Below are 17,883 nucleotides of genomic sequence, written 5' to 3'. Positions count from 1 at the left end.
GATAAAATAATCTGTATGCCAAGCCCCTGTGACATGCAATTTACCTATATAACAAACCTGCACATGTACCCTGAACATCAGAGTTAATAAAAAATAAAAAGGAAAATTTCTAAAAAGAAAAGAAACACCAGAGGCACATAAAATAAACTTGTATCCAAATGAGGAGTCAAATCCCACTGAGATACCATGACCATGCACCTTTGCCAAACCCAAACCATCCCAAGAAGTCAATATTTTCTTTCCAACCGGCATCTATTATCAGAAACCAATTAGCTTCTCTCTCTTTAAAAGGCTTATATCTCTTCTGCTCCCCAGGACCTGTTGAATTAAAAGTCCTTTCTTCAATTTACCCTTTTCCTGACACTTCCAGAATCCCTTGTTGTCCCAGAATTGGTTTTCCATTTTAAAAATGCTTATGTACACAAGTCACATTGCATCAGCCTGGTTAGCACAAACATTTATGTATGAGGGTAGGATGAATCACTCCAGAACCTCAATATATGTGGTGAGGAATTATTCTAAGGGAAATCTCTTTTGAATCTTGATGAGCACTAATATTCAATGCCTGTTGAGGAGACTTCTTTTAATTAAACTTTTTGTTGAATAAAGGTCATTCCAACCAGATGGTATTTCCATTTCTCAGAAGGCCCTGGAGCATGCCCATGACATTCATATCAGTGCCTGTCTGGCTAAGGCATTGACCTCTTCCATTTCTGAGGTCATCTCACTCACAGCCGACTGTTCAGAGACTCATCTGGGCTTCTGGGGCTGGGTGAATGCCTGTAGACCCCAGGGATTCCACCCAGTGCTGGGCTCTAAGTAGCCAGGTGGCTTGGGTCAGGCCAGCCAGCCCCAGCCCAGCACTGAGCCTCTCGCTCCAGCACATCACTTCCTCACTTTCCACAAACTCTTGTTTCCAAGTGGGGAAAAGGAGGGGGCACTCTCGCCCTGACTCCAAGGATACAATCTCAGCAGTCCTTCCAAAAGAGTAGACCAAGTAGGAGCCAGAAGGAGCCAAATGTAGGGGAAATTTTCCCCTACATTTCAGGTGTGGGATTAGTCCTTGAGCATTTTGCTGTCAGCCAAAACATTTGAATGATGGATATTTCCTGATGCTTGTTTTACCAGATGATATACTAAGTTCATCAACCTCAATGGTAAATCTACCAACCCCCTTTGTTAATTCTAAGTGTCCCTTTTATTTTCCAAGCAGGAGAAGTTTGTCAATCTCTCTTCTATATAGATCATAAAACAACTTCAAAAGCATTTTAGTTTATTTATGCAGACCAATATAGACTCAAAGAAAAGCAATTTCCCCAAAACAGTACCTGGTATTTGCTCACTCATCAAAGTAACCCCCTCTCTCTCTCTCTCTCTCTCTCATTGCTTCTTTGAAGGCAGCTGAAAGGCTGAAGTGTTCCCTGTTCGTGCATCCCTGGGACATGCAGATGGATGGACGAATGGCCAAATACTGGCTCCCTTGGCTCGTAGGTTTGTGTCTGTGTGGGGTCTGGAACAGAGGACCAACTCTTGGGTTTTTCCAATCATCTATGGAAACCTATTATGTCAAACAGGGAAAGTATGAATAATTAACAGGATTATGAGTAATAGCAGCTATCACTTACTGAGCTCCTACTTGGATTAGTACTATATATATATATAACCTCATTTAATTTTAAACATATCCAATACCATCATAAATAAATCATATATTTAATCTATGAGCTTGACATTATAATGATCATTTTACAGATGGAGAAACTGAGGCTTGGAATTTTTAGGTAAGTTGTCCAAGTCACACAGTTAATACATGAAAATGTAATTTACACAGATATATCTGACTCTAAAGCCAGTCTTGCTACACAGACTCCCAAAGAGGCTTCAAAAAATGTAACCGGGGGGAGGGGGGAGGGATAGCATTAGGAGATATACCTAATGCTAAATGACGACGAGTTAATGGGTGCAGTACACCAACATGGCACATGTATACATATGTAACAAACCTGCGCATTGTGCACATTTACCCTAAAACTTAAAGTATAATAATAATAAAATTTAAAAAAAAATGTAACCATACCTGTCTAGTAAATTTTTTGGATGATGATAATAGCATCAGCTCATACAAATGAGAACCCTAGAATTAAAGGTAGAAGGTAAATTTCCACAACCCAAAGATCTGAAATCTTATATAAAAGATGACCCAGGCTTGCAATTTTCCTGTTATCTGCTCCTCTCTTCTGCCCTTTGCATCCTGCACTATCCATAGTTCCACGAAAGGGTAGAGGAGAAAACTCCATTTGCTCTATCCAATCTCTCATTATCAGTTGTGATAAGAAGAGATAGAGAACAGATGTAAAATTCTGGAGCTATAGGTGAAAAATACAGCTCACCTACAAACCCAATGAAAACTTGGTCCCCAAATGAAAAGTGCTGGATTTTTTTCCTTTTTTTTTTTTTTTTTTTTTTTTTTGAGACAAGGTCTCACTCTGTCGCCCAGACTGGAGTACAGTGGTGCAATCTCAGCTCACTGCAAACTCCACCTCCCAGGTTCAAACAATTCTCCTGCCTCAGCCTCCCAAATAGCTGGGATTACAGGGGTACAACGCCATGTCCAGCTAATCTTTGTATTTTCAGTAGAAACAGGGTTTCACCATGTTGGCCAGGCTGGTCTCAAATTCTTGGCCTCAAGTGATCCACCCACCTCAGCCTCCCAAAGTGCTGGGATTACAGGTGTGAGCTACTGTGCCTGGCCTGGATTTTCTTTAAGGGGACCATTGTTCTTTCTCTCCTCAGCCCAACTAGTACAATTAGTAATTATTAAGTAATCAAAATGGGAATCACCATGAAGAATTAAATGGGACAATATATTGGAAGTCAAAAACTGGGATTTTAGTTCCAACTTAGTCTCTATTTCACCGTATTGCCTGTAGTAAATCACTTTACCTCCATGGGCCGCAGTCCCTCATCCAGATGAGAATGCTGGTCCGGATTCCTCCAAAGGCCTCTTTCTGCTGATGTTTTATATATTTCTGTGATTGCTGTTGGAAACCAAAGTATTTAGTAAGGAGGCTTCCTACTCATCTCCCACCAAATTCTTGGGCAATAATTAATAGGATGAGATAACCCAAGATGCCCAGTGCCATCAAGCTTCAAAGAAAAATGTCACCCTATTCACAAAACTTTGATAAGTCCCACAAGCTTATTTATTTATTTATTTATTTAGAGATCGAGTCTCACTCTGTTGCCCAGGCTGGAGTGCAGTGGTGTGATCTCACCTCACTGCAACCTCTGCCTCCCGGGTTCAAGTGATTCTCCTGCCTCAGCCTCCCAAGTAGCTGGGATTACAAGTGCACGCCACCACGCACAGCTAATTTTTATATTTTTAGTAGAGATGGGTTTTCACCATGTTGGCTAGGCTGTTCTCAAACTCCTGACCTCAAGTGATCTGCCCACCTTGGCCTCCCAAGTGCTGAGATTACAGGAGTGAACCACCGCACCCAGCCCATAAACTTATTTATATTGCAACAGGAGAGCATCTGCATATAGAGTCATTTCATCATCCATTTATGCAACACAAATACATTGATTCCTTCTAGCATGCCAGGCCCTGTCCGAGGCACTGAGGATATAGACATGAACAAAACCTCTGCCTTCATGGAGCTTATATTCTAGTTAGAGGAAAGAGATTATAAACAAGTATATATATACATATCACAAGAAAACAGGCTAATTTTGGAATTTTATCCTGGATGCAAAGGTGGTCATTAGTGGATTAGAGTATTCCCAGCAGAGAAGCATCATGATCCAATTCACACTATGAATGTAACTCTGACTGCTATATGGAGAATGGATTGTGGCGTTATGGTTCAAGTAATTATGGGAAAGTAGAGTCACAGAACTAGAAGAAAGTGATGCCATCCATCTCTCTGCCTTCAGGAAGCTCTGCCCACAAACTGCTTCCAGATGGGTACAAATCCATCATGCTTTCAGAATTCCCAGGCAGCTGGGTGGCAGGGGCGTCTCTGCCTGTGAAGCAGTGACCAGCCCCGGGCAGAATGAGCATCCTGTGAAGCCTAGCTCCGCAGCCTACAGAGTCAGGCTTCCCCAGAAGGTGCAGGGCACAGCTGTGGAGCGGTCAGATTTCTGAGTCATGGTCTGAAAAGCAGTCAATGGCAATGTAGCTTGGACTGGCTCCTCAGGGGTGAAGGCATTAGACATGGACCAGCTGCTTCTCCTAGGAGCACAAAGCACTTGAAATAATTCATTTTAATCCAGTTATTTTCAACCTCAGCTACAAGAGGCAGCAAAGATTTCGCAGGAATGACCATAATGATAGTTCATATTTAGTGAGCCCTTACTAAATGCCAGGTGCTGTCTGCCAATCCTCAAAACAACTCACTGGCAGGAACTCACCATTTTACAGATGAGGAAATTGAGAGAAAGGCAACTAATATTTTTGTTGAGCACCTCCATTGTGAAGTTCTGTCCAGGAACTTGGTCGACATCAATATTTGCAAGGCTCCACAACAGTCTTGCAAAATGGGCAACACAGATGTCATCTTACAGATGAAATCTGGGCTCAGAGCCATTAGATAACTTGCCAGAGGCCAGGAGGCAGAAAACTGGAGGAGCTAGGGTCCAGCTCGGACTTGGCACACTCCACCTGTCCCACTGCATCCCAAACTGAAGTCGGGGGAATTAGGGCAAATGCCAAGTCCTCTGGCTCCTCGACCTCTCTAGCCATTAGATGACTCTCCCTTCAAGTGGCAAGTAAGAAGTTTCACGTGGTTCTCCTTGCCAAAGTAATGTCCTGTAATACAGCCAAACTATGCCAGGGTACAAGGGCCTCAAGTTTCTTTGCACTGACAATTCCCCAGCCACTAACATCACTGAACTTCTTCTTGGTGGGGTGATCATCCCTGAACCTTGTGACTATTTCCTCTTTCAGGAATGCCAGCAGAGACCACCATAGCCATTTGCTCCATGATCATGGGTGGAGTATTTGAGAAGTTTCCTAAACTGAAAGTGTGTTTCGCACATGGCGGTAAGACCCTATCTTTATTAGTCAGCTCAGGCTGTCATAACAAAATGCCACAGATTGGGTGACTGTAAGAAAACAGAAATTTATTTTCTCACAGTCCTGGAGGCTAGAAGTCCAAGATCAAGGTGCTGGCAGGGTTGGTTTCTAGTGAGGGCTCTCTTCCTAGCTTGCATATGGCCTCCTTTCTCACATGGCTTTTGGTTTCTTCTCCTTTTCTTACAAGGACATCAGTACACCAGTCCTGTTGGATTAAGGCCCCACCTCATGACCTCATGTAACCTTAATTACCTCCTTAAAGGTCCTTTCTCCAAGCACAGTCACATTTGGTGTTAGGGCTTCAGCATATGAGTTTTGAAGGAATACGATTCAGTTCATAACATCCTTCCAGCCATCATTCTAGTCACATGATGGTTTAGGATCCAAATTCTACTTTTGTAGGCAAGTTTAGTTTTGTCATTTTTTTTTTCTTTTTTTTAATTTAAATCCCTTTAGTTAGATCATGAGCTCTCCAGTCTACAATAGTCCCTACTATTCTTCATTGTTTACAAATAGGCCTATTTCATTCTTTTACATTGTCTTCCTGGTCCCTGTAGGTAGTTGAATTTGTGACCCTTCAACACACACACACACACACACACACACACACAATCAAACTATACATGTTACTCGCTAACATGCCTTTCCTCCTCATTAGCATAGAGAAGACATCTTTCCATGTCAACAAATACAGAGCTTCATCATTTTTTATGGTGTCATGTATGGCCTTATATTTCATGGATATGCCATCATGACTTAGATAGCCCCTGACTGATAGGCTGTCTCAATATTTTGCTTTTATAATCACACTATATTTGAAAACTTTGATTACATATCTTTACACATTTGCCTTCACTCTTTTTTTTTTTTTTTTTTTTTTAGACAGAGTCTCACCCTGTCACGCAGGCTGGAGTGCAGTGGTGCGATCTCGGCTCACTGCAACCTCCACCTCCCAGGTTCAAGCAATTCTCCTGTCTCAGCCTCCCGAGTAGCCGTGGCTACAGGCATGTGCCACCACGCCCGACTAATTTTTTTATATTTTTAGTAGAGGTGGGGTTTCACCGTGTTAGCCAGGATGGTCTCGATCTCCAGACCTCGTGATCTGCCATCTTTGGCCTCCCAAAGTGCTAGGATTATAGGTGTGAGCCATTGTGCCTGGCCTGTCTTCTCTCTTTAAGATGAGTTTCTCAAATCTGAATTTTTAGATGAGTTAATGTCATTTCTTCCATCATCTCCCAGCATTCAGAACACAATAGGTCCTTTGTAATTACTGTTAATCAGTTGGCCTACAGTAACTTCTTGCATATAACATCAAGACTAAAGGAATCCTTTACAATCAACACTAGCCCCTCAGTAATGGGTTTTACTTGCAGGTGGTGCCTTTCCCTTCACAGTGGGAAGAATCTCCCACGGATTCAGCATGCGCCCAGATCTGTGTGCCCAGGACAACCCAATGAACCCGAAGAAATACCTTGGTTCCTTTTACACAGATGCTTTGGTTCATGATCCTCTGTCCCTCAAGCTGTTAACAGATGTCATAGGAAAGGTAAGCCCAGTCTGCCACTTGGATGGCTTATGGGGAGCAGAATGCTGCATCAGCAACCCATTCTCTCTCCTTTTTTGGCCTCTCTCCAAAAAAGGGATGGAAGAAAGATATTAGATGAAAGGAGAGAGACAGTGAGGTTTGGGAATAGGTTTGCTCAGACAGGGGATTCTCTCCAGGGTCTCCCTCCACACAGAGTATATAATACTAATAAACTATTATATATGCCAGAGAAATCCCAGATCATCTATATGGCTGGGTATTCCCCCAGATCAGCTCCTCTTCCTTAGCGACATCCCTATATACACCCAAAATGACACATGGCAATGTAGTAAGCAGGAAAGGGGCACAAGTTTCAAAGTCAAATTGATCTTGGTTAACATCCTGGTTATACCTTTCACTAGTTGGGTAAATTGTGAATGCAACTGTCTTCATCCACTACATGGAGAAAACTGGAACATTGAAAGGGTGGAAAATGCATAGTTGGGAAATTGCATTGGACAGGGAGTCAGGGGAAGATGATGAAGGGTCTTGTGTACCATGCCCTGAGATTTCTTCCTGGAATAATATGGCTTTTGATTCTCTCATTTAATGAAAACACCAGCATGGTGGTACTTTAAAGCACACAAGAAAAAGTCTTTCCTCTGATGTAGTCTCCTCACCAATATCTCTGTTGGTGGCACATCCACCCTTTAAGTATTCTTTAAAAATGCTAACTCAGCAAGTTCGAGAATTTCTAGGGAAAAGGCCTTAGTGAAAAGTCTAAAATATTTTGTATTTCAATTCCATCTTATTACTGACAGATATCTATAGAAGATTTCCACATTTTCCCAAGGGAAAAATCTTTGGGGTTAAAAGTATATAGACATATTTAAAAATTTGCAATATGGTACTTGAGTTTAGACTCTAAGGTTTAAAAAAATCATGTCTAGCAAAAAGAGGCCCATCATTTGAAAGTTGCAAGTAGTGGTTTATCTCCAGAATGGACACTTTATCTCATATTAATGCTGACTGTTTCTCTGGCTTGAGAAAATCACCAGAATATAAATATTAAGCATTTTAGCTTGGTAATCAATTATGTGGTTGAGCTGTGTCTCTGAGTTGTTTAGCTTTTGTGTCACCCCTGCAGACATGGATAGTTAGCAATTGATTGTGACTGTCGATTGTTTTTGGTTTGGATGGAGAGTGATGAGAAGGTATGTAAGCAGAAGACTTCACAGGGCAGAAACTGAAAGAGACTTTGTGGGCTCTGGACATTGAGCAATGGAGGAAAGGAAGAGGGAAAATCATGTGCAGTTGGGGGAAGGGCTGTTCTTATTACATCCCATCAAGCCTAGTATCTCCTTAGTATTCTTGGAAATTGAAAACACCAGGAGAAAACACCATTGCCAAATCCAAAGCCCATTTTCTAAGGGATACTATCAGCACCTTCAGTGAGCACCCAGTGCAATACACATTGGCCAGGAGACAGAAGCAGAAGAGGAAAAATATGGCAAAAGCTTCATGTTAACCAGTGGATGGACTAGTTGGTGAGCACGTGTGAATACATTCCTATTAGGGACCTCCAGAAAAACTCAGCAGGTACTTTACAAACTTCTTGGTGCTGAGTTCTTATATTCAAACTGTGAAAGCTTGAGCTATAATAATTTGGGCATCAAAAGCAAATGTGACCTTATTTTATGTGATCTCATAGGCTAGTGAATCCAGGACATAGGAGCACTATATATTAATAATTTAGGATTCTTTTTAAAATATTAATACTTCTTCATTCTAGTCATATTCACATTAGCAAATTCTCTTTTAAAAATAATCCCCATATCAGAATGTCTAAGGAAAGTCCTAGCTAGACATCTGGGCTAGAGAGCAACCTGGCCAGATGTGAGCAAGAGGACAGAATGCTGTGGAGGGAGGTCTCTAGAAAGAAAATAATGGAACTGATGAATTATTTGATCTGTCTGAGAGTTGGAAACAATTATTGCCAGACATTTAACAGCTCTGTTGACGCATTAGGAACAAATGCAGGATATGCATAGAAAATGAAGCAAACGAAAGAAAAGGAAACAATTAACTCCAAGAAAACAAAAAATCTACATGAGGGCAGATAACCACTGTATATTACTTGACTCAGCAGTGAGCAATATTTTTAGTCATAATAGGGTAAATATTGAGTACTAGTTTAAAAGAAAATCATAATTCTATTAAGAAAATAGAGTAAGAAAGAAATTCTCAATGACCATAATGGGAAATCAGTAAATACTCTCTATAGTAAACTAAGAAACAATAGTATAAACTTATTATCTGGGAATATAAAGGTAATTATCAAACAATACATGCTAAAATGGTAAAAGTGGCTGCCTTAGGGGATAAGAGTTGGGAAAGTGAGCCAGGGTTTCACTCTGTTACCCAGGCTGGAGTGCAGTGGCATGATCACAGGTCACTGCAACTTCCACCTCCCAAGCTCAAGCCATCCTCCCACCTCAGCCTCCCAAGTAGCTCTTTTTTTTTATTTTTTGTAGAGACAGGGTTTTGCCATGCTGCCCAGCAGGTCCTGGACTTAAGCAATCTGCCTGCCTCAACCTCCCAAAGTGCTGGGATTACAGGCATGAGTCACCATGCCTGGCCAAAAAAATGTTTTTAAAAAAGAGCTGCTTTTGATAATAAAGATATTTTAGTAATATTTGATTGTTTACATATAGACTTTACTTTGATAAATATAAATTTTAAATAACATCTTAAGAATATACAGATATATGTCATATATAAAAAAACAAAACCATTATTGAGCACCTACTATTTCTCAAACTCTGTGCTATCTGGTCAGAAAGTATTTAAATGGCATAATCTCTTGGCTTCCTTCCACCTCTAAAATTCTTTTGCTTTTAAATTCTTTGCTTTGATTTTTAAAGACGGATACAAAGAATGCAGGTTATAGATTATCAGTCTAACACCATGAGAAATACAGAAAAAGGAAAACTATATTGCCTCCCTATATTAACACGATCACAGAAAATACACTTCACTATTTAAGTGGATAGATTTTTGAGAGGTCGGTCATACGCTCATTATGAGTATATCATAATTTTGGCTAGATCCATTGGTAACCTACTGCTGCATAATTACAGTCATGCATCATTTAACAATGGAGATATGTTCTGAGAAGTGCATCATTAGGCAATGTTGTGGTTGTGCAAACATCACAGTGCCCTTACATAAACTTTTATGGTACAGCCTACTACACACCTAAGCTATCTGGTATATAGCCTGGTGCTCCTAGGCTACAAACCTGTACATGTTACTGTACTGAATACTGTAGGCAGTTGTAACCCAATGATACATATTTGTGTAGCTAAACATATCTAAACATAAAAAGGGTACAGTAAAAATAAGATGTAAAAGATTAAAAACGTATAGGACACTTACCATGAATGGAGCTTGCAGAACTGGAAGTTGCTCTGGGTGAGTCAGTAAGTGAGTTGTGAGTGAATGTGAAGGCCTAAGATACTGCTTTATATTACTATAGACTTCACAAACACCCTACACTTAAGCTACACTAAATTTTTTTTTTAATTTTCTTTCTTCAATAGTAAATTAACTTTAGCTTACTGTAACTTTTTTACTTTATAAACTTTTAAATTTTTAAAACTTTTTGACTCAATAACACTTAGCTTAAAATAAGAACACACTATACAGCTGTACAGAAATATTTTTTCTTTATATCCTGATAAGCTCTCTTATATTAAAGAAAAAATTTTTTTTTGCTTTTTAAACTTTTTTGTTAAAAACTAAGACTCAAGTATACACATTAGCCTAGGCCTACACAGGGTTAGGATCATCATCACTGTCTTTCACCTCCACATCCTGTCCCACTGGAAGGTCTTCGGGGGCAATAACACACCTGGAGCTGTCATCTCCTATGACAATGCCTTCTTCTGAAATACCTCTGAGGACTTGCCTCAGGCTGTTTTACAGTTAATTTTTTTTAATAAGTAGAAGGAATACATTCCAAAATAATGATAAAAAGGATAATATAGTAAATACATAAGCCAGTAACATAGTCATTTATATCATTACCAAGTCTTACATACTGTACATCATCATCTGTGCTATACTTTTTTTTCTTTAAGACAGTCTCACTCTATCACTCAGGCTGGAATGCAGTGGCATGATCTCAGCTCACTGCAGCCTCCGCCTCCTGGGTTCAAGCAATTCTTGTGTTTCAACCTTAAGTAGCTGGGATTACAGGAATGCACCACCACACCCAGTGTATTTTTAGCAGAGATGGGTTTCACCATGTTAGCCAGGCTGGTCTCAAACTCCTGACTTCAGGTGATCCACCCACCTTGGCCTCCCTAAGTGCTAGAATTACAGGCATGAGCCACTGCACCCAGCCTATCTGTGCTATACTTTTAATAGGACTGGAAGAGATAGGTTTGTTTACACCAGCATCACCACAAACATTTGAGTAATGCATTGCACATAATAATAATAGTAATCATGCATCACATTATGATGGCTATAATATCACTAAGCAATAGAAACTTTTCAGCTCCATTATAATCTTGTGGGACCACTATCACATACGCAGTCTGTCATTGACCAAAACGTCATTATGTGATGCATGACTGTAATTACCCCAAAACTTAGTGGCTTAAAACAAGCCACATAAACAATAATAAACATTTATTATCTCTCATGGTCTCTATATGTTAGGAATTTAGAAATAGCTTAACTGACCCAAAATCTCTCAAGAGGTGAGACAGGCAAGGTGTCAGTCAGGGCTGTAGTTATCTAAAAGCTTGGCTGGGGCTAAAGGATTTACATTCAAGGTGGATTTTACCCATGAGTGGCATGTCAGTGCTTGGTTTTGGTGGAAGGCCTCAGTTCCTCTCCAGGTGCGCCTCTTCACAGCAGCTTGACTGTCCTCACAACATGGCTGCTGGATGCCCCCAAGAGTGAGTGATCTGAGAGAGAAATGGGGAGAGATGGTAATGGAGACAGGAGGGAAGGAGGGAAGAAGGAGGGGGTAGAAAGAGAAAGAGAGAGAGAGAGAGAGATTGAGCACACACCAGAGAGAAGCTATCCTTTTCATGACCTAGAGTCAGAAGTCATGTAGTATTAATTCCACCACATTTTATTCATTAGAAGCAAGTCATTTAATCTGGCTCACATTCAAGGGGAGTAGAATTAGATCCCACCTTTTGAAGGGAGGCTTATCAAAGGATTTGAAGGTGTATTTTAAAACGATCTCATTCCACTCTCTGGCCACAAATTATTTATATTCCTCCTAAATGCAAAACACCCTCACCCCTACCAAGACAGCCCCAAAAGTCTCATCCATTTATAGCATCACTTTAAACTCTAGGATTTTGTTGCTTACATGAACTGGTGGATGAGGCTCCTCATGTATACTTTCTCCAAATCTGAAGAACTGTGAACTGAACAGACAAGTTCCTTTGTTCCTCACACACTCAATGTAAAATGGCGAGACAAGCATAGGATACTTGCTATCCTTTCCATTCCAAAGGGGGAAAACAAGAGCTTCAGAGGAGGTCACTAGCCACCAGCAAGTCTGAAATCCATCAGGTACATATTGGTAGTTCCTTTATTAGAACTCAAAGCATAGAAACCATTCAACATAGCTCTTTTTGTTTTGTTTTGTTTTGTTTTGTTTTGTTTTGTTTTTAGACAGGGTTTTGCTCTGTCATCCTGGCTGGAGTGCAGTGGCACCATCTCAGCTCACTGCAACCTCCATTCCCCAGACTCAAGGGATCCTCCAGCCTCAGTCCCCTAAGTAGCTGGGATCACAGACGCATGCCACCACAGCTGGCTAATTTTTGTATATTTTGTAGAGACAGGGTTTTGCCATGTTGCCCAGGCTGGTCTCGAACTCCTGGACTCAAGTGATCCACCCATCTCAGCCTCCCAAAGTGCTGGGATTACAGGTGTGAGCCACTGTGCCAGGCCAATTCAACATAGCTGTTGCTTCTACCTTCTCAGTCGTCTTTCCTTTTCCATAAAAGCTTGTGTTTGTGGCTGAGCAGTTTGTACAGACTGCTTCATGCCTGTACATGTTTTATAGTCCAAAGGTTTACTTTCCTTTTTTGTATTTGTTCTTTTCAGTCCAAGCTGGTGGTGCTTCTAATACAATTCCCTTAAAAACCAAATGAGTCTATCATGAATCTTACTAAGTTTCACATCATTAGGCAAAAGACTTAGCCACAAATCTCTGAGAAAAGCCCTTCTCTACCTTTGGGTTTCTGCTTAGGTGGCTGAGAGACAACAGCCTTAAGCTTCTGAGAAGCCCTTTTTGTTTGACTGAATGGCTTTTTGAGGCACTTCCTAAATCTTTTGAGGTTATAACAAAGACATTATAGTCACATCTTGGCTTAATTTTTAGACTCTATTTTTCTGATTATGCCCTGGATTTAGTTTTTGCCAGAAATCCATATCTGAACTTTAGCATCATTTGCTATAGGAGAGGCTGGAAATATTCAAACCCAACAATCCCCATAGTACCAGTCCATGGCTCAGGAGTTGGGAACCCCTGTTGTAGTTGACAGCATTGCTAAATTTTTGCCACCACCATAGCAAGGATCACCCTTCTTCTAGTTTCCAATCACATTTTCCTCATTCTCCTTTAAGCCTTTACTGCAACCTTCTCACAGGCCATTGGACTTCTAATAAGAGTCTTTACAAGGACCTTTGGTCTTTTATTATTCTCAAAGTCCTTCCAACTTCCTCCTACTAATCAGTTCCAAAGCCACTCCCACATTTTCAGGTTTTTGTTATGGTAGCACCAAATTTCCAGGAACCAAACTCTGTATTCGTTACATGTTGCTGCATCACAAATTAACCTAGAACTTAGTGGTTTAAAACAAGAATGCATATTTATTATCTCATTCATTTTCTCTGGGTCAGGAATTCAGGAACCCTCTGGCTTGGCAATTCTAGCTCAGGGTTTCTCTTGAGGTTCAATAAGATGACTGCAGACCACCAATTTCTTCTTTCTTTCCTTCCTTCTTTATTTTGTTTTATTTTATTTACATGCTACTTACACAAACTTAACCCCAAACTCTCCACCAGTTTTGTAACTTTCCTCTCAGTACATTCAGATGCATACACTAACACTAGTCCATTAATTCTGTATTCTTAAAGAAATATCTTCAGGAGCCTTCTGATGCTCTAATTGGGACTGAGTTGCTATTTAAACCTGCTGCACAGCTGTCATCCTGAAATCTCTCTTCATGAGGATATTCTCAATCTCTCTCATTGGATTCCTTGTTTGCTGAATCTCATGATTTTCCTATTTCTTGGTTTTACTCCTTCATCTTGCTGGACAACATCCTTCAATAACTTTCAGAGAAGGAAGTATGGGGGATGAACTTTTCAAAACCTTGTTTATCTGAAAATGTCTGTATTCATCCTTCACAATGAGCTAATTGTTTGGCTAGGTAATAATTCTACCTTGGAAGTCATTTTTTTCCCTCAGAATTTTAAAGTCATTACTCCATTGTGTTCTAGCTTTTAGAGGTGCTGTTCGGTAATGTAATGATATCCCAATTTTTGAAATTTGTGTAAAACCTGCTTCTCTCTCCTCCTTACCACAACTTCAAAGAGTCTAAGAATTTCTTTTTGTCCTGAAATTTCACAATGATACTACTTGATATAGGTCTATTTTCACCCATTACTCGAGTCATTTGGTGGATCCTTTCATTCCGTAAATTTTCTTAAATTATGTGTTAATGATTTCCTTCCCTCTGCTTTTTCTCTCTAGAATTCCTATTGTTCTAAAGTTGAACCTATTTTTGTTTTCTGTCTTATATACCACCTCTTTGAACTTTTGTTTTACTTTCTGGGAGATTTTTTTCAACTTTATTTAAAAAGCCTTCTATTTAGTTGGTCTCTTAATTTCCAAAAGCTTATTATTTTTCTTGTTTTCTGAATTTTTTTAAATATCCTGTTCTTGTTGGGTGGATGCAATACCTTTTCTTATCTCTCCGAATATACTAAGAATTTTAGGAAGTTTAATTATCCCTGCAAGTCTTCCTCCAGGTGGCTTTTTTGTCTGTTTTTTAAAGTCTCAGTCTTTCATATTAAATGCTTTCCTCATGTGTCTATACTTTTTGAGCATGTACAATGTTTTAGTACCTGATTCTTGGAGTTGCTAGGGCAAGACAGAGGTAATAATTGCACAGCATTGTGAATGTGCTCTATGCCAATGAAGTGTACATTTTAAATAGTTAATTTTGTGTTATGTGAATTTCACCTCAATTTTTTTAAGGGGCCTGTTTCTGCAAGTTAGACTTTCTGCCACCCCAGCCAAAATATCTATTCATATGTTATTCACTTTATTTATTTATTTAGAGACAAAGTCTCACTCTGTCACCCAGGCTGGAGTGCAGTGGCATGATCTCAGCTCACCACATCCTCTGCCTCCCAATTCAAGCAATTCTTGTGCCTGTCAGCCTCCTGAGTAGCTGGGATTACAGGTATGAGCCAGAACACCTGGATAATTTTTGTATTTTTAGTAGAGACATGGTTTCACCATGTTGGCCAGGCTGGTCTCAAACTCCTGACCTCAGGTGATCCTCCTGCCTCAGCCTCCCAAAGTTCTAGGATTACAGGCATGCGCCACTGCACCTGGCCCTTTGCTTTATTTTTAATGGAGAATCCCGAAATTCTTGTTCTGTAAATAGAAAGTATTTTTATTTTGTAGTAAAAGAAATGGTTCACTTTCAGGAGCAACACTGTCAGTTTTTACAACAATAAGCAGAAATATGATCTTGTTTGGGCATTTGATCTGTGAGTAAGAAGATGAACCTAAGCTGGACATCATTCAGGCCCAATGGATAAAGCTTCACCATCCCCTTTCTGTACCTCTACATCTTTCATATTCAGGACTACTCTATTCAAGGGGTTCTGAAGGGCTAGGATGATGCAGAAGCACTGAAAAGTGATTTATCATTAAAGAAAGATTTGAATATACCCAGAGCTATTGTAGGCAGCAGCCCATACCATACATATTAGAAATATTTCCAACATGGCTTAAAACAAAAAGAGTTTCTCAGGCTGGGCATAATCCCAACACTTTCGGAGGCCGAGATGGGAGGATCACTTGAGGCCAGGAGTTCAAGACCAGCCTGCCCAACATGGTGAAACCCTGTCTCTACTAAAAATACAAAAAAAAAAAAAAAATTAGCCAGATTACGCCTGTAATCCCAGCACTTTGGGAGGCTGAGGCGGTTGGATCACTTGAGGTCAGGAGTTTGAGACCAACCTGGCCAACATGGTGAAACCCCATCTCTACTAAAAATACAGAAAGTAGCCAGGCGTGGTGACGGGCACCTGTAATCCCAGCTACTCGGGAGGCTGAGGCACGAGAATCACTTGAACCTGGGAGGTGGAGATTGCAGTGAGCCAAAATTGCACCACTGCACTCCAGCCTGAGAGGCACAGTGAGACTTGGTCTCAAAACAAACAAAAAAACGTGGGGGAGGGTACCTGCCTAATTCCCACCTAACTTGACATTTAAATTTGTTTGAATACTTCGGCTTCCTAGTATTTTGGTTACAAGATATTTTCCTGTGTACTGGAATCCTCAATAGAGTAAAAATACTTTTTTGAGGCCTGTAAGCTTCCTTTCTGTCTTCTCAAGAAGTTGTGGTAAGTGAGAGAGTTGAAGTCCTGGCTCTACTACTAGTTAGGTGGTGACCAAATATCAAGTCACTTACCCTTCTCAGCCTCAGCTTCTAAAACTGTAAAATGGGGATGATAACCAGGCAGAGTTGGTGTGAAGAGTTAATATAATACTATGCCAAAGAACTGTACAAATGTCAGAGATTTTCATTACCTACTCCAGTGCTTTACAAATAGTAGGTGTTAAGTTAATGTTTGTTTAATTGAATTGTATAATGATCTTGGGAATATAAAGCTAATTTTACTTTGCATTGATTGAATTAAACCAGGCTCTTTCTCTAGGAAATTATGTCTCAGGGAACAAACTAAATATCTGGTATGCTAGAATTTTTGGAGTAAGTTATGTTATAACAGAGTATGCTGTATTTACTGCAAATGCTACTAATGAGATATGCTAATGGGAAGATAATTAAGTGTTCCTTTTCCAGAAGAAAAAATGAAACTTTCTCCCATGATTAGAACCATTTTGTAAGCCACATCTTTGTGTTTGCAGAACTCCCTAAAAACGTGAAAAAGTTCATGCATCCCAGCAGGTGAGAAGTTTATTTCTTTTCCCTGACAGGAATATTAATCACTATTATTATCAGCTCAGTAAGTCCTTGACCTCATAGAGAGATGTGTCCAGCTGCTGGCTTTGGAGAGGGAAATGTATGTTGGAGCAATGTGTTGATATCCACTGCTTTACTGCCTAATAAGGAAAGCCAGCAACTGTCCAGAAGGTAGAATTTCAGGATTCCAGATGAGGCAGCCATGGTACCTAAAATGCCCATCATTAGAATTATTCCTTGGGGTTTAATACAGTCTTTAGAAATGCCCTACTAAAATGGAGATGTTGTCAAATGCTACATTAGCACAGATATTTTAAAAACTGGTGCATGATTGGCCGGGCGCGGTGGCTCACGCTTGTAATCCCAGCACTTTGGGAAGCCGAGGCGCGCGGATCACGAGGTCAGGAGATCGAGACCACGGTGAAACCCCGTCTCTACTAAAAATACAAAAAATTAGCCGGGCGTGGTGGCGGGCGCCTGTAGTCCCAGCTACTCGGAGAGGCTGAGGCAGGAGAATGGCGTGAACCTGGGAGGCGGAGCTTGCAGTGAGCTGAGATTGCGCCACTGCACTCCAGCCTGGGTGACAGAGCGAGACTCCGTCTCAAAAAAAAAAAAAAAAACTGGTGCATGATCATGGCGGACACCAAGGGAATAGGATCTTGGATCACAGACAAAAAGACAGAAGAAATTTCAGCTTTTGGGAGGCCAAGATCAGATATGTTATTTGGGAACCTAAGATGTGAGGAGAGCTTTGGGTATCCCAAGGAGCTAAGGTTAATGGAAATGGAGGCAACAGTCATCCAAGGCCGTATCATATGACTCCTTAACCCAGGATTCCTCATGTAATTCATTTAAAACACAATCAATTTGCAGTTATGAAATAACAGGTGATAGAACTAGCAATAGAAAAAGTCATTTTTTTAGAGACAAGGTTTCACTCTGTAGCCCAGGCTGGGGTACAATGGTGCGATCATAGCTCACTGCAGCCTTGAACTCCTGGACTCAAGTGATCCTCCCAC

The 17,883-nt window shown here is 40.4% G+C and overlaps 1 protein-coding gene and 1 long non-coding RNA gene across 3 annotated transcripts in view; one reads left to right on the top strand and one right to left on the bottom strand.

The window, feature by feature from the left end:
* Positions 1-17,883, top strand: part of ACMSD (aminocarboxymuconate semialdehyde decarboxylase) — a 64,042-nt gene that overhangs the window by 27,596 nt on the left and 18,563 nt on the right. For both annotated transcript variants that reach the window (XM_032145904.2, XM_058434381.1), the window contains 3 exons: positions 1,398-1,491; positions 4,949-5,044; positions 6,451-6,623. In XM_032145904.2, coding sequence (XP_032001795.1) covers positions 1,398-1,491; positions 4,949-5,044; positions 6,451-6,623 — 363 coding nt within the window. The remainder of the gene's footprint in view (positions 1-1,397; positions 1,492-4,948; positions 5,045-6,450; positions 6,624-17,883) is intronic.
* LOC116462971 (uncharacterized) lies at positions 1,111-10,179 on the bottom strand. Its single transcript, XR_009211933.1, has 4 exons — positions 10,041-10,179; positions 2,944-3,038; positions 2,078-2,134; positions 1,111-1,558 (listed from the first exon to the last, which is right to left on the bottom strand). It is a non-coding gene; the product is annotated as an uncharacterized LOC116462971 (long non-coding RNA).

Source organism: Hylobates moloch, unplaced genomic scaffold (assembly GCF_009828535.3).
Source record: "Hylobates moloch isolate HMO894 unplaced genomic scaffold, HMol_V3 SCAFFOLD_24, whole genome shotgun sequence".
In the NCBI taxonomy this organism is placed as follows: Eukaryota; Metazoa; Chordata; class Mammalia; order Primates; family Hylobatidae; genus Hylobates; species Hylobates moloch.
This window is presented reverse-complemented; position numbering and strand designations above follow the sequence as displayed.